At 36.1% G+C, this 14018-nt stretch overlaps 1 protein-coding gene across 2 annotated transcripts in view; it reads right to left on the bottom strand.

Annotated features, from left to right (window-relative positions):
* Positions 1 to 2005: 2005 nt before the first annotated feature.
* The window catches only part of btaf1 (BTAF1 RNA polymerase II, B-TFIID transcription factor-associated), an 87519-nt gene continuing 75506 nt past the window's right edge, over positions 2006 to 14018 (bottom strand). For both annotated transcript variants that reach the window (XM_069900449.1, XM_069900448.1), the window contains exons 36-38: positions 11811 to 11970; positions 4353 to 4523; positions 2006 to 2687 (exon numbers count right to left, since the gene is read on the bottom strand). In XM_069900449.1, coding sequence (XP_069756550.1) covers positions 2547 to 2687; positions 4353 to 4523; positions 11811 to 11970 — 472 coding nt within the window. In that variant the 3' untranslated portion in view covers positions 2006 to 2546. The remainder of the gene's footprint in view (positions 2688 to 4352; positions 4524 to 11810; positions 11971 to 14018) is intronic.

The following is a 14018-nucleotide window of genomic DNA, read 5'->3' as shown; positions in this document are numbered from 1 at the left end:
ATTATTTTCTTTGGCTTGGCTTCGCGGACGAAGATTTATGGAGGGGGTAAAAAGTCCACGTCAGCTGCAGACTCGTTTGTGGCTGACAAGTCCGATGCGGGACAGGCAGACACGATTGCAGCGGTTGCAGGGGAAAATTGGTTGGTTGGGGATGGGTGTTGGGTTTTTCCTCCTTTGCCTTTTGTCAGTGAGGTAGGCTCTGCGGTCTTCTTCAAAGGAGGTTGCTGCCTGCCAAACTGTGAGGCGCCAAGATGCACGGTTTGAGGCGATATCAGCCCACTGGCGGTGGTCAATGTGGCAATTATATTAGAAAGCAAAAGGGCATTCAGAAGGACTGTAATATCATTGATTTGCACTGGATTTGCAGATGAATATCTAAAAACAATAATCCTACGTTGTGGGGAGAAGGAAAGAATTCTTTTACTTTTGTGACATCCTGTGTACTTCAGAATGTTCAATAGCCAATAGTATTTTATTGAATTCATAACTTTGCTTACCAGAACCACTCTTGTGTATTTAACACTGTGTAATCCTTTCAAAATATAGATACTGTGAAACCTCTGTTATTCAGAATTCTGGCAGCCTCAAGCAACGGTAAAAAAAAAAGTTTAAAATTGGCACACCTTTGCCATGAGTTCACAAGCAATGAAAAATTCACTTACCTGGCGTCTACCAATCCCCACAGGTGCTGGGTACCAGAGGTTTTACTGTATTTCTAAATGAATTGTTTTTAAAGAGATAGTTCTGGCTCAAATTTGTACTGCCCAATTAATCTTGTAAACCGTATGTCTTTAGAACGTGGAAGCATTGAGTTCACAATATAGAGTAATTTTTACTGTGGACTTTGAACTGGACTTGAGTTGGTCTATGATTCCACAACTAGCCCAATGGTAAATAAGTATGCTTTGCATCCTATTGTTTTTCATACATCTCTATAACTCCCACCTATGTCAATAATTACTGTATGTTCTCTAACACCAAAGCATAAGTGATAAAACAGGTGAATTAAAGCATGTTTGCTTTAAAAATTCACAGGAACTAGGAGTATTTTCTCTTTCATCATTTTAAATGATTTGCACCAACATTATCGTCGGTTTCTTCCACAGAAAGAACAGGCAATTTATGTTTTGTTTCCATTGCTTAAAAGTATAGATTGATGCTAAAATACTTAATGGATCGCTCTTTTCCTCTTTTACAGAATTTAAAGTTGCATCCAAACATTTTTTTATTAATGATGTAATGGACTTGTAGATTTTGGTCCTTGAAGTGCTTGTAAAATATTCCAAGTAGTTCAACCTGTTGTCAGTGCATAATGCATGTTATTTTTAAAGTACACAGCATTAGTGCTGTAGAAACTGGTGTGCCTCATCCTCAGCTGGATGTTACCTGCACCACACTAAATCAGTGCCCTATCCCATTTTCCACAATTCTACCACTTCCAAAACAAAACTGCAAGCACCTTTTTACAAAATTCTTAAAGTTTTAACTTTTTTAAAAAAATAGCCCTCTATCTGCTTACATTCCCGTGCAATAGATAAAATATTGTACATCACTCCCCAGAATTCAAAGTAGTTGTAGTGCAAATAGAAATGCTGTAAAAAACTCATTATTTGGGTGAAATAGATTTGCTTGTACTTCAAATTTAACATTTCCATTACCTTTGGTAAAGGTAACACACAGTTCAGTTGCAACAGTGAAATTTGCACTCTGTCCTTGGTCTATTTCATTATTATAATAAAGCTCATGCAATGGGATATTCCTGATAAGATTTTTTAAATTTTGAGATACAGCATGGCTACAAGCCCATGTGGTCAAAAATATCCTCAATCTTAAATATTTAATTGCTTATCTCTCCACAGATGCTGTCCAACCAAAATCATTTTATTTTCAAATTGCAATATTACTTTTCCAACCTTAAAATAAGTCACTGCCTCCCTCCCCCACAGGCCAAACTTTAAATCATTCACATTTATTTAAGATTGAACAACACATTGAAAAGTCAGTATTAAATATTTGAACTAAATTTTATTTTTGATCCAAGGAATGCCATGGATTATAGAAGTTTCAGAAATTCTATTTCAACTCAAGTACAAAGTTATTTCCATTTAACACCTATAATTATCATAAATCTACAAGTAAACTGAAAGGCATCACTAACAGGCAGCAAAAAAAAATTCCACTAAAGAAAAAGTGGAGCTGGTCTGCATTTTAAATCAGATTCTGGTTTTGCACGTGTACAGCAGATTGCTTGCATCATACTATAATCACATCATGGCATCCGTTTTCCTTAACATTTGTTTCATTAGACATTTAAGAATGTTACTTCAAGTGTATCGGTGCTGAATAAATGACTAATGTAAAACTGTACAAACTAAGCTAAGTAGCTATTTGCTCTACCTTTTCTGGTTTCCAAAATAGTCATCTTATGCTTTTTTTTCATCTGCCTATATTTACACATTGCTCTGGACACTCCATTGTGTCCAAAACTTGCTGAATATCAGCAGAAAGAAATTTGCAACAGGCTCAAGGCTTAGCTGTGATTGATATTATTTCAGAGAATGCATAAAATTATCCAAATTATATTCCGTATCATATTGTTGTTGATCCCAGAGTTCTCCGAGGTTTTCCAAGATCGTCTTCACAGTTGACTTCTCTGTAGGACCAGATCCCCTATTTTCTTGGCCATCCTTAAAGTAAAAAAGTGTAATCAGAAATAGAAGCATTTTGCAAAATCACAAATCAACTCTAACATTTGTAATGACCCATAACTAGCCCAGACCTTTAATTGGGTAGCAATGAGCGATAGATCCACCCATCCAGAGGATGATGCAATTTTACCTCCAGTTTTGTTCACAGCAGACCAGTATTTCCCACAATACTCTAGTTGTATCATTGTACGGAGGTGCCAATGCACAGGACAGGAAAAGGCTATCAATGCCGTCATGGGCATTAGTCTTCATTCCATTAATGACATCTTTATCACGTGGTCTCTCAAGAAAGTAACCTCTATCAACAAGGACCCTCATGACCCAGGCCATGATCTTTTCTCTCTGCTAAGATCAGTACAGGAGCCTGAAGATGAACAACTAACATTACAAAAACAGCTTCTTCCCCTTGCAATCAATGAACCTGTCGGCACTCTCATTTTTTCTCCCCCCCCCTCCCAACATATGAACCATTTATTTTTGAACTCTTGTATTTACAGATCTGTCATTTTGCGACAAATGTGGAACAATAAACCTGATTCTGATTCATAAGCACAAACAATTAACTGAAATTGTATTTCTATAACACATCTTGGCAAAAAACTGTATTGTGATTGCCATTTAAATTGCCCACTGGTAGACATTAAGGATGCTACTCTCCAGTCTGATAGCTAGTCTGTGCATAATCCTGCCTGAGTCATGAATATCTGGGAAGACTTGTTTGACACTAAAAAAATTCTACTTAAAACTACATTGCATTTTCTAGTTCACTTAGTACTCAACATTGGTTACCTGCTGAGTCTCTCCAGAACTTTTGTGCATTGCACTCGATCAAGGCATCTGGACATTGTCTTGTTTAACTATATTTTTAACCTATGCTCACTTGGGATGTCAATAAAGATCTTATGCTTGTTTATTACAATTTCTTACTAGCTTTAACCCTTTGAAGTGGTGAATATTTTGTAAAAGCTGCCCAAGAATACTCAGTATTCATGGTATAGTACTACAATCTAGGTTTTGCCTTCTTTCAACTTAATATACAGAAAATAATGGAAAAGGATAACAATAGACATTCTTTTTATTCAAGATAACTTTCCACTGAAAAAAATGTCTCGATGGGAGAGAAGACACTACAGACCCTATAAATGCAAGGATCTTTAGTGGTGTTATTAGAATTGGCCCATGTCTTCAATAAGCTGGGATTGAGTCAGATCATTGAATACACAAAATGCAAGTTGAAGTAAAAAAGTTAAACATTTGTTTAATTTGACATCACTGATCATACAAACATCAAAGAAAGAATGCCTTAAAGTAATGTGAGCTTTCAATGGATCAAAGAATTTAAAAATCAGCATTTTTTTTTTAGAAATTCATAATCCTAACAAACCATACCGTTAAGAGTGTAAGCAAAATGTAGTTATGGGACTTGCATTTCTAAAGCTGTTTCATTATGCACAGGGAACATCACCTGTACATTCTAAAAGATGCACAAAGCAAATTGATTTGAAAAAGCTCCAAAGTGGTAAAATTAATATTGATGCCCAAAATACACATACTGAAGAAAATTTTAAAATATATTTTGTAGTTTTTCTTTAAACACAAGGAAAACATTGGAGAAAAGAACTATTTAATAATTTTCAACTTTACCTTATCAAGCGTGAATAAATCCAGAAGTTGATCTGTCCCCATGCTCTGCAAACTTGCATTCTCTTGACTAATAATAGTGTTTGCAATACTCATTTTAAATTTTTGCAATCCCATGATTTTTTCTTCTAAGGTTCCTCTAGTTATTAATCGGTAAATATTAACAACACGTTTCTGGGGAGATAAAAAATGTTTATAAAAATATAGCTTTTTCATCCCAGATTTAAAGTCTTCAATGCTTCATAGTATCATTTCCCTGCCATATTGCTTAACCAAAACCAATGTAAATATTGAAGTTCTCTACAATGGAATTATAGAGAAATTACTTGAAATTTATTTAATTTCAAGTAGTTTAAGATTTTAGCCCAAAATACTTTGTATCCTATCATAAGGTTCTCTTAATTTTCCCATTTTCAGATTACACATCAAGTTGAAATATAAAAATATCATGAGTGCATGGTAATTCTCAGCCTATGAGACCCATGTTCCTGACCACAATACCGAATGCTTGTGCAGAACTTCTGGATGGGTTGATTCAGCATGTTTGCATAGATATCTACCAAAAAGTGGAAAATTGTCCAGTTCTAAAAAACAACAGGATTAAGACAACATAATTGCCATCCCAGTGTACTCTCAATCAGTCAGCAGTGATGGATAGTGTCAAGGGCATTGTTAAGAAATGGTAGATGCCAATAATCTGCCCACTGATGCTGAGTTTTGGTTTCATACAAACCATTCTACTCAAGGTTTCATTGCAGACGAGGGAGTCACGTGATGGAGTAGTGGCCAGTCGTGAAAACCAGCCCTCTCCAGGAAAAAAGTTAGGAAAAAGCAAAGCGTAACAAAAATAAAATAGAAGAAATAGAAGATACAGAGAAGAGAAAGAAGATAGCTTCCAAGAAGGAGAAAGTAAGAACAACTGGAAAAAAAGTAGAAAAGTCGCCGTAAAAGAAAGGAGGCCTTACCTGCATGAAGGAACAGGGCGCTGTGGTGGCGAGGAGCGCCTGACACTCGAGGTCAGTGCCTGCCCTGCGGAGTTGCGACTCACCAGCCTGTGGACTACAAAAATGGTTCTCGGAGCCAAAAAGTGCGCAACTGTGCATGCACGAGGAGTCACGCGTGCGCAGTCAAAGAAGAAAGAGGACACCGGCGGGAGGGGGGGCTCAGCAGAGAAGCGGGCTGCCACAGAGCGAACAGCTGAGGGATGACCGACAAGAAGATCAACGTCAGGAAGCACAACAGACGAGCAGCCCAGGAGGGGAGGACCAACAAAGAGATATAAGCAGCTCATCAGGAAAAACAGAAGAGACACAGACACAAAGAGAAGAAGACCAAGATCTTCACAGAGAAATAGAAGGTAAAACTGATGAACAGAATATAGATAGTTTTTTTTTTGTAGAACAAATGAGATCACAAAATATTAGAGTTTAATGCAATTAAAAGGAAAATGAAAAGAACAGAAGATAAAATGCAAAGGTTAGAAGTGGTAATGACAGAAATAGGGAAAAGAATAGAGAATGTGGAAAAGCATGACTTAAGAGAAAAATTGGAAGAAAGTGACAAAAAAATTAAAGAGACATAAGAGTTGTTATGTTGGAAAATTATAGTAGGCGAAACAACAAAAAGTAGGCCTGAAGGAGGGTGAAGAAGGCACAGACATGATGGATCCCGAAGGTCCTGGGAACGACAGAAATGCAGGAAGAAATAGAAAGGGCACACAGAGCATTAGCTCCGAAACAACAGGCACATCAAAAACCAAGATTCATCTTAGTAAAATTTTTGAGATACACGACAAGAGAAAATATACTGGAACGGGCAAGGAATAAAGTTAGAGAAGATAATAAACCATTGGAATACAAGGCTCAAAAAAATATTTTTTTTACCCAGACATAAGTTTTGAACACTTAAAGAGGAGGAAGGAGTTTAAAACAGCGAAAACGATTTTATGGGAAAAAAGGTTACAAATTCATGTTAAGACATCCAGCCGTGCTTAAAATATTTATACCCGGGGAGCAAAACAGATTGTTCTCGGATCCAGAGAAAGCGCAAGAATTCGCAGAACGTTTGCAGGACAGGAGAAGAGATGTAACAAGAATAAAGAACGGCGATAAAGTATATATAAAGATGTAAAAACAATGTATATGTAAAGAACTAAAGAGGGAAAAGAGAAAGGAAGGAAGTAAGGGGGGAAAAAGAGAGCTTTGTTATATACATATATTTTTTTTTAAAGTTTTTTGGAGAGGGCTAGGTAGAGGGGGAATAAAAATCACTGCAAAATCAGTTGACGCTGCGAACAAGATAGCAATCCAAATGAAAAAGGGAGATATGGGGCAACTCCGAGAGGGAGGGAACTTTTGGGGTTAAGGTATTAGTGGATGTGGGAATTGCGGGGGTACTTTGTCTTAAATGTGATGTCGTACATTAAATGTAATAAGAGAAAATAAAGAGATGAAAATGGGGAAAAGGGGGAGGATGGAGGTGATGAAGAGGTGGAAAAAAGGTGTATGTAAGATATAAGATGGCCATGTTGAACTATATGACTATAAACATTAATGGAAGGAAAAAAAAGATATAGCATTTGTGCAGGAAATGCATCTAACTGAAGTGGAACATAACAAACTAAAGAGAGACTGGGTAGGACACGTAATATTCAAAAGCTAGAGGTGTAGCCATACTAGTTAACAAAAATGAACCAATAATAAATCCGGTAGGGACGTATGGAGTGATAAAGTGTCAGATATACTCAGAATTTTGGAATTTGCTCAATATATATGCACCTAACGAGGAGGATCAAAAGTTTATGCAGGATCTTTTTTTTAAGATTGCAGACACACAAGGAAATATATTGATAGGAGGGGATTTTAACCTTAATTTGGACCCAATGTTGAATAAAACTGGACAAAAGACAAGTAAAAAGAATAAAGTAGCCAAATTTATGGTTAAATCAATGCAGGAAATGAAACTTATGGATATATGGAGGAGGCAACACCCAAGAGAGAAGAAATTTTCATATTATTCGAATAGGCACAAAACTTACTCAAGGATTGATATGTTTTTGTTGTCAGCCCATATTCAAAGGAGAGTTAGGAAAACTGAGTATAAAGCTAGACTACTATCAGATCATTCACCCCTATTATTAGCAAAAGAACTGGAGGACATCCCACCAAGAACATATAGATGGAGGTTAAACTCCATGCAACTTAAAAGACAGGAATTTAAGGAGTTTATTGAATGCCAAATTAAAAAATATTTTGAAATAAACAGGATCAGTGAAAGACAAATTTATATTATGGGACGCAATGAAAGCCTTCATTAGAGGGCAGATAATAAGTTATGTGACTAAGATGAAAAAGGATTAAAATCGGGAAATAGAGCAGTTGGAAAGGAAGATAGTAAGTACAGAAAAGGAATTAGTAAAAAGGGATGATATAATGAAAAGGAGAGAATTGGCGGACAAAAAAATTAAATATGGAACATTACAAACGTACAAGGTGGAGAAGAACATAATGAAAACAAAGCAAAAGTATTATGAGCGGGGAGAAAAATCACAAAATATTAGCATGGCAACTTAAAACAGAACAAGCGAAAAGGACAAACAAATTACATATAACCCAACAGAGATTAAGGAATTTTATGAACAATTGTATCAAACTGAGAATGAGGGGAAAGATGATAAAATAGAGGAATTTTTAGCTGAAATTGAACTGCCAAAATTGCAAGAGGAACAAAACAAACTAATAAAACCATTTGAAATAGAGGATAAACCATTTGAAGTACAGGATATATTAAAAAATGCTGCCGAACAATAAAACACCAGGAGAGGATGGATTTCCAATAGAATTTTATAAAACTTTAAATGTTTTAACTCTTTAAGAGTTATTAATTCCTCCTCTCCTGGAAGTAATGAACCAGATAGAAGAAACACAAAACTTGCCAGATTCATGTAAGACAGCAATAATTACAGTAATACCAAAGACGGGGAAGGATCCATTAACACCAGCATCATATAGACCAATATCTCTACTTAACTCAATCTATAATAGCAAAATTATTAGCAAACAGATTTACTATTTTAGGTAAACAATTGGCCAGACAAGATCAAACTGGATTTATTAAGAAAAGGCGAACAGCGGACAATGCCTGTAAACTTATTAAATTAATCCACGCAGTTCAAGGAAATAAGAAACCAACAGTGGCTGTTGCTCTAGATGCAAAAAAAAGCCTTTGACAGAGTAGAGTGGAATTACTTATTTAAAGTATTACAGAAATTCAATCTACCAGAATAATATATAAATTGGATTAAAGCTTTGTATTATGGACCGTTGGCGAAGGTAGCAGTAAATGGATATGTATTGAGTCACTTTAAATTAAGTAGGTCAACTAGACAGGGATGTCCACTATCCTCCTCATTGTTCACCTTGGCAATAGAATCTTTGACAGAACTGATAAGAATAGAAAATAAAATGGATAAAAATAGAGGAGGAAGAGTATAAAATTAGCTTATTTGCAGATGATATCATAACAGAACCAGAGGTATCAGTAAAAGAATTACATAAGAAATTGAAGGAATATGGAGAAATATCGGGGTACAAGATCAATTCAAATAAAAGTGAAGTGATACCAATGAGTAACGCAGACTTTACAGAATTTAAAAAAGATTAACCATTTAAATGGCAAACACAAGCAATCCGATACCTAGGGATCAGGTTAGATAATAACTTAAGCCACTTGAACAAACTAAATTATCAGCCACTAATAAAGAAATTGCAGGGAAGACTTAGAATATTGGAAAGAATTACCGCTAATGTTGATAGGGAAGGTAAACTGTATTAAAATGAACGTGTTCCCAAGGATACAACACTTATTTTAAATGTTGCCAATTCCTTTAACAGAAAAATTCTTTAATGAACTAAAGAGAATAATAAGGAAATTCTTGTGGAAAAGGGTGAAAACCAAGGGTAGCGTTAGATAAATTAGCAGAGAGGTATAATCAAGGTGGTTTGCAGTTACCAAATTTTAGAAATTATTATAGAGCCGCACAGTTGAGGTATTTATCAGATTTTTACCTGACAAGGGAAAAACCAGACTGGACTAAGATAGAACTAGATAAAATAGGGGAGAAGGTACTGGAACATATACTTTATAAGTGGGATGAAAAGCTGGTGCAATATAAAAACTCACCAGTACTGTATCATTTACTTAATACATGGAAGAAGATCCACTTAGAAAGAAAAAAAACGAATGATCAAATACCAAAATTGTTACTGATGTAAAATCCGCTAATCCCTTTTACAATAGACAACCTTTCCTTTAGAGAATGGGAGAGAAAAGGAATCAAAAGAATAGAAAATTGTTTTTTGGGAAATAATTTATTAATATTTGAACAGTTGAAGTACAAATATGGAATAACTTGGATATTGAAAGCTTATTTAAAGGATAAATTGGGAAGCAACTTTGAATACATGATTACAGACACAATGATAATTAAAAGATTTATAACCAACATGTACATTAAGCTGCAAGATAAGGAAAATGAAATAAACTATAAACCTAAGCAGAAGTGGGAAAAGGATCTACACAAAGATAAAAAATGAAGTATGGGAAAAGTTATGTTCTGGAACTATGAAGAATAAACACAAGGTTACGCATGATACAGTAGAATTGGTTACACAGGGTATATATTACTCCTCAAAAATTAAAAAAAAATGGGATTCAACATTATCAGATAGTATCGGATAGATGTTTTTGCTGTAAGAAGGAAATGGGAACAACATTACCTGCAACTTGGGCATGTACGAAAGTGAGTATGTTTTGGGAAGAATTAAATCAGATACTAAATAAAATTATAAAAAATAACACACCAAGAAAACCAAAGAGCTATTTCTTTTAAGTAACATAAGAAGTAGAGAATTAGGCCTTAAATTGGATAAAGTGCAAAAAAAATTCATTATGATAGCCTTAGCGATAGCAAAAAAAAAGTTCAATGTCAATTTGGAAAATGGAAGAGAGCACGAGTATAAAGCAATGGTTCCATTGGAAAAAAATAACATAATCTAAAAAATAAAGTCACAATGTTTGAACAAATTTGGGAACCATAGATGGAACATATCAGAGAGAGCTTGCCTACGACCTCCATCCCCTAAAATGAGAATGATAAGAAGGCAAAACGACTGGATTCAGTGTGTAATAAATAATGACGCATTTTTCTTGTTCATTTTCCTTTGTGTGAAGATATTGATTTTTGATTTTATTGTATTGTAGATGTTGAATATTTATGGGTTTTAGAGGGGGATGGGTAGAGGGGAGGGAGGGAAAGGGGGATAAAAAAGGAAGAAAAGACCACTGTGTAAATTTACTGAGAAACATTTGTACATATTTTGGTTGATATGGTTGATAGTGTGAAAAATAAAAAATTATTAAAATAAAGGTTTTGTGGCAGACAGTCAAAAAGTAATACAAGAAGATCATGTGACGAAAAGCAAAAAGGAGCCAAAATAAAGTGAAACTTTGGGAAATTCTCCATTTGTTTGAGTCATAGCTAATACAAAACAAGGTCGTGGTGGTTATTAGAGGCCAACGATCTCAAAGTCAGTCAGTGGCTTTTTTTAAAACCAGTCCAATCATACACTAGTTCTCCATTGCAAGTTGCAAGTGGATCTGATTGCAGAATTTTCTGCTCCATTTGTAATTGATCAGATAACAAAAGTGATTGTGCCTTTGTGCAAGGCAGGCTGGATCAATCATGGATTGCTTCATGACAAATGACATTCCACTTGTGCTTACCATGCTTGATCGGTAAGGGCAGTGAGTACAGGAGTTGGGACATTGGTAAGACCACATTTGTGTGCAGTTCTGGTTGCTCATTTATAGGACATATGTCACAGATTAAGATGGAATGGGTGCATAAAGGATTCACATGGATGTGGCCAGAATTAAGAGCATGCAAGTTATAAGAGGCTGGATGAGACTTTTCTCATTGGAGTGTAGGCGGCTCAGGGATGACCTTGTAGAGGTATATAAAATCATGAGTATACACAAGGCAATTAATCATAGCCTTTTTCCCAGGATAGGGGAGCCTCAAACTAGAGGATAGAGATTTAAAATGGAGCTAAGGGGAACTCTTCCCCCCCCCCCCCCACACAGATGGTAGTGATAGTGCCCTCCATAATGTTTGGGACAAAGACATTATTTGCCAGTGCTCCATAGTTTTAAATTTGTAATCAAACATTTCACACTTGATTAAAGGTTTCCATCACAAAATCAAGATGGTAGATCACTTTAATTCTTATGAGGGCAATAAACACAGGCATTTCAAACAAAGTTTAAAAAAAAAATTTTTGTTTATTGCTAAAAACGTTTATACTTATAAACATTCTGGATTGAGTCATAAAGAAATCTGAAAACCATGCAAAGTTTTAAATAAAACCCAACCACTTTCAAATGGATTAGAAAGTGCTTTACCTGTCCAATACGATGAGCTCGGTCCATTGCTTGAAGATCTCGCATTGGGTTCCAGTCATGTTCAACAAATACCACTGTATCTGCTCCGGTAAGATTAAGCCCAAGGCCACCCACATGTGTGGTTAACAGCAATACATCTATCGAAGGATCATTATTAAACCTAACAAATTGCAAATGTGGAAATGGACAATTAATATACAATTCCACACAATGTTGAATGTGCTATGCTCACAACCTAAGCTTCAATACTTTGATCAAAAGCAAAATCACAGTAACTTAATTTATTTGCTGAACCAAACATAATTTTAGGAATGCAATGGTTCAGATTTTGGGAGAAAATGCTGACGGTTCCATTGGATTTCCAAGATTTTTCACATAAATACCAATATGTGTGAATGGGAATAGTTGAACCTGCTCACTCTTGTTCATCAGCTTTTACTCAATAAGCTTCAACATTAATTTGAATGAAAATGAATGACTGTGACAACAAAGTACCAGGTAGTTTAGATTTTAAAAAGTAATTGAGGCTCGTTAAATATTATTTGTATTTTGCACTATGCTTTTTAAAAAATTTATTTAACATTTTTAGTTGACTGATGTTTCAATTAACTTTTAAACATCTTCAAATGCTAACATCAACAGTTCTTACAGTCAGTTAATCCAGCTGCTGTCAGAAAATTCTTCAGCAGCTTCATTGAGGGTTCGTTCCATGCATAACTCCAGCAACCTCAACAACTCCAACAACCTCAACATACAGGATTTACAAATGTGTGAATTAGCAGGAGGAATATATGGAAAAGGTTAGGAGTGGACCAAATGGTAAAGTGTTTAATTTGGGAAGGGCAAATTATGATGGGAATTAGGCAGAACTGGGGAGAGTAAATTGGGAAAAGCACAGAAGCAATGTGAAGGATGTTTAGGGGCCATTTATGTGGGGTTCTGGTTAGGTTTGTCCCACTGAGACGGAAAAGATGGTCGGAGAAGGGAACTGTGGTTGACAAAAAAGGTGAGCCAGCTGGTTAAGAGGAAGAAGGAAGCATAGATAAGATTTAGCAAGCAAAAGACAGGAAGGTCTCATGAGAATAATATGGTAGCCAGGAAGGAACTTAAGAAAGGACATAGGAGAGCAGGAAGGGGGCATAAGGCAGTCTTGGCAAGTAGGATTAAGGAAAACCCTGAGGCGTTTTATGCATATGTGAATAGAGGATGATAAGAGTGAAGGTAAGGCCATTTAAGGATAAAGCATTATGTGCCCAGAGGAAAAGGAGGCCAGGGAGATCTTAAATTAATATTTTGTTTCAGTGTTCATCAGAGAGAGAGAGACCTTGATCAATGCGAGGACAGTATAGAACAAGCCTATGTGCTAGAGCAATTTGAGGTGAACAAAAAGGGCTGGATTTCCTTAAAACATTAGGATTGATGTCCCCAGGACTGGGCGACATATACCCCAGGTTACTACTGGGTCCACGGGAAAAGATTGGAGAATGGCAAATGTGGTCACTTTGTTTTAAAAAGGTTAATAGGGAGAATCCTAATAATTATAGACTGGTGTGTCAGTGGTGGGCAAACTACTAGAGAGGATTTTTTGGGACAGGATTTATGAGCATTTAGTGAAGGGATAGTAAGCATGGCTTTGTTGGGATAGGTTGTGCCTCAAGAGCCAAATTAAGTTTTCTGAGGAAGTGATGAAAGAAATTGATGAAGGTTGGGTGGTGGATGTGGTGCATATGGATTTTAGTAAGGAATTTAACATGACCCCCCCCCCCCCCCCCCCCGCACCCATGGTAGACTCAACTAGAAAGTCATGAGGCATAGGATCCATGGAACCTTGGCTGGGTGGATTCAGAATTGGTTTACCTGCAGAAAGCAGAGGATAGTAGTAGATGGAAAGCTTTCTGCCTGGAGGTCAGTGATTAGTGTAGTTTTCCCGGGATCTGTTCTGGTACTCCTGATCTTTGTGATTTTTATAAATGACTTGGACAAAGAAGTAGAAGGCTGGATCAGTAAGTTTGCAGATGACATGAGAGTTGGAAGTATTGTGGATGGACTTGAAGGTTGTCATAGGTTGCAACAGGATGCAGAATAGCGGCAGATGGGGTTCAATCCAGATAAGTGTAAAGTGATGTATTTTGGAAGATTAAACTCGAAGGCAGAGTACATGGTTAATAGCAGGATTCTTAACAGTGTGAAAGAACGGAGTGATCTTAG

Source organism: Narcine bancroftii, chromosome 10, assembly GCF_036971445.1.
Source record: "Narcine bancroftii isolate sNarBan1 chromosome 10, sNarBan1.hap1, whole genome shotgun sequence".
Lineage (NCBI taxonomy): Eukaryota > Metazoa > Chordata > Chondrichthyes > Torpediniformes > Narcinidae > Narcine > Narcine bancroftii.
The sequence above is the reverse complement of the archived record's forward strand: the minus strand, read 5'-3'. Positions and strand labels throughout refer to the sequence as shown.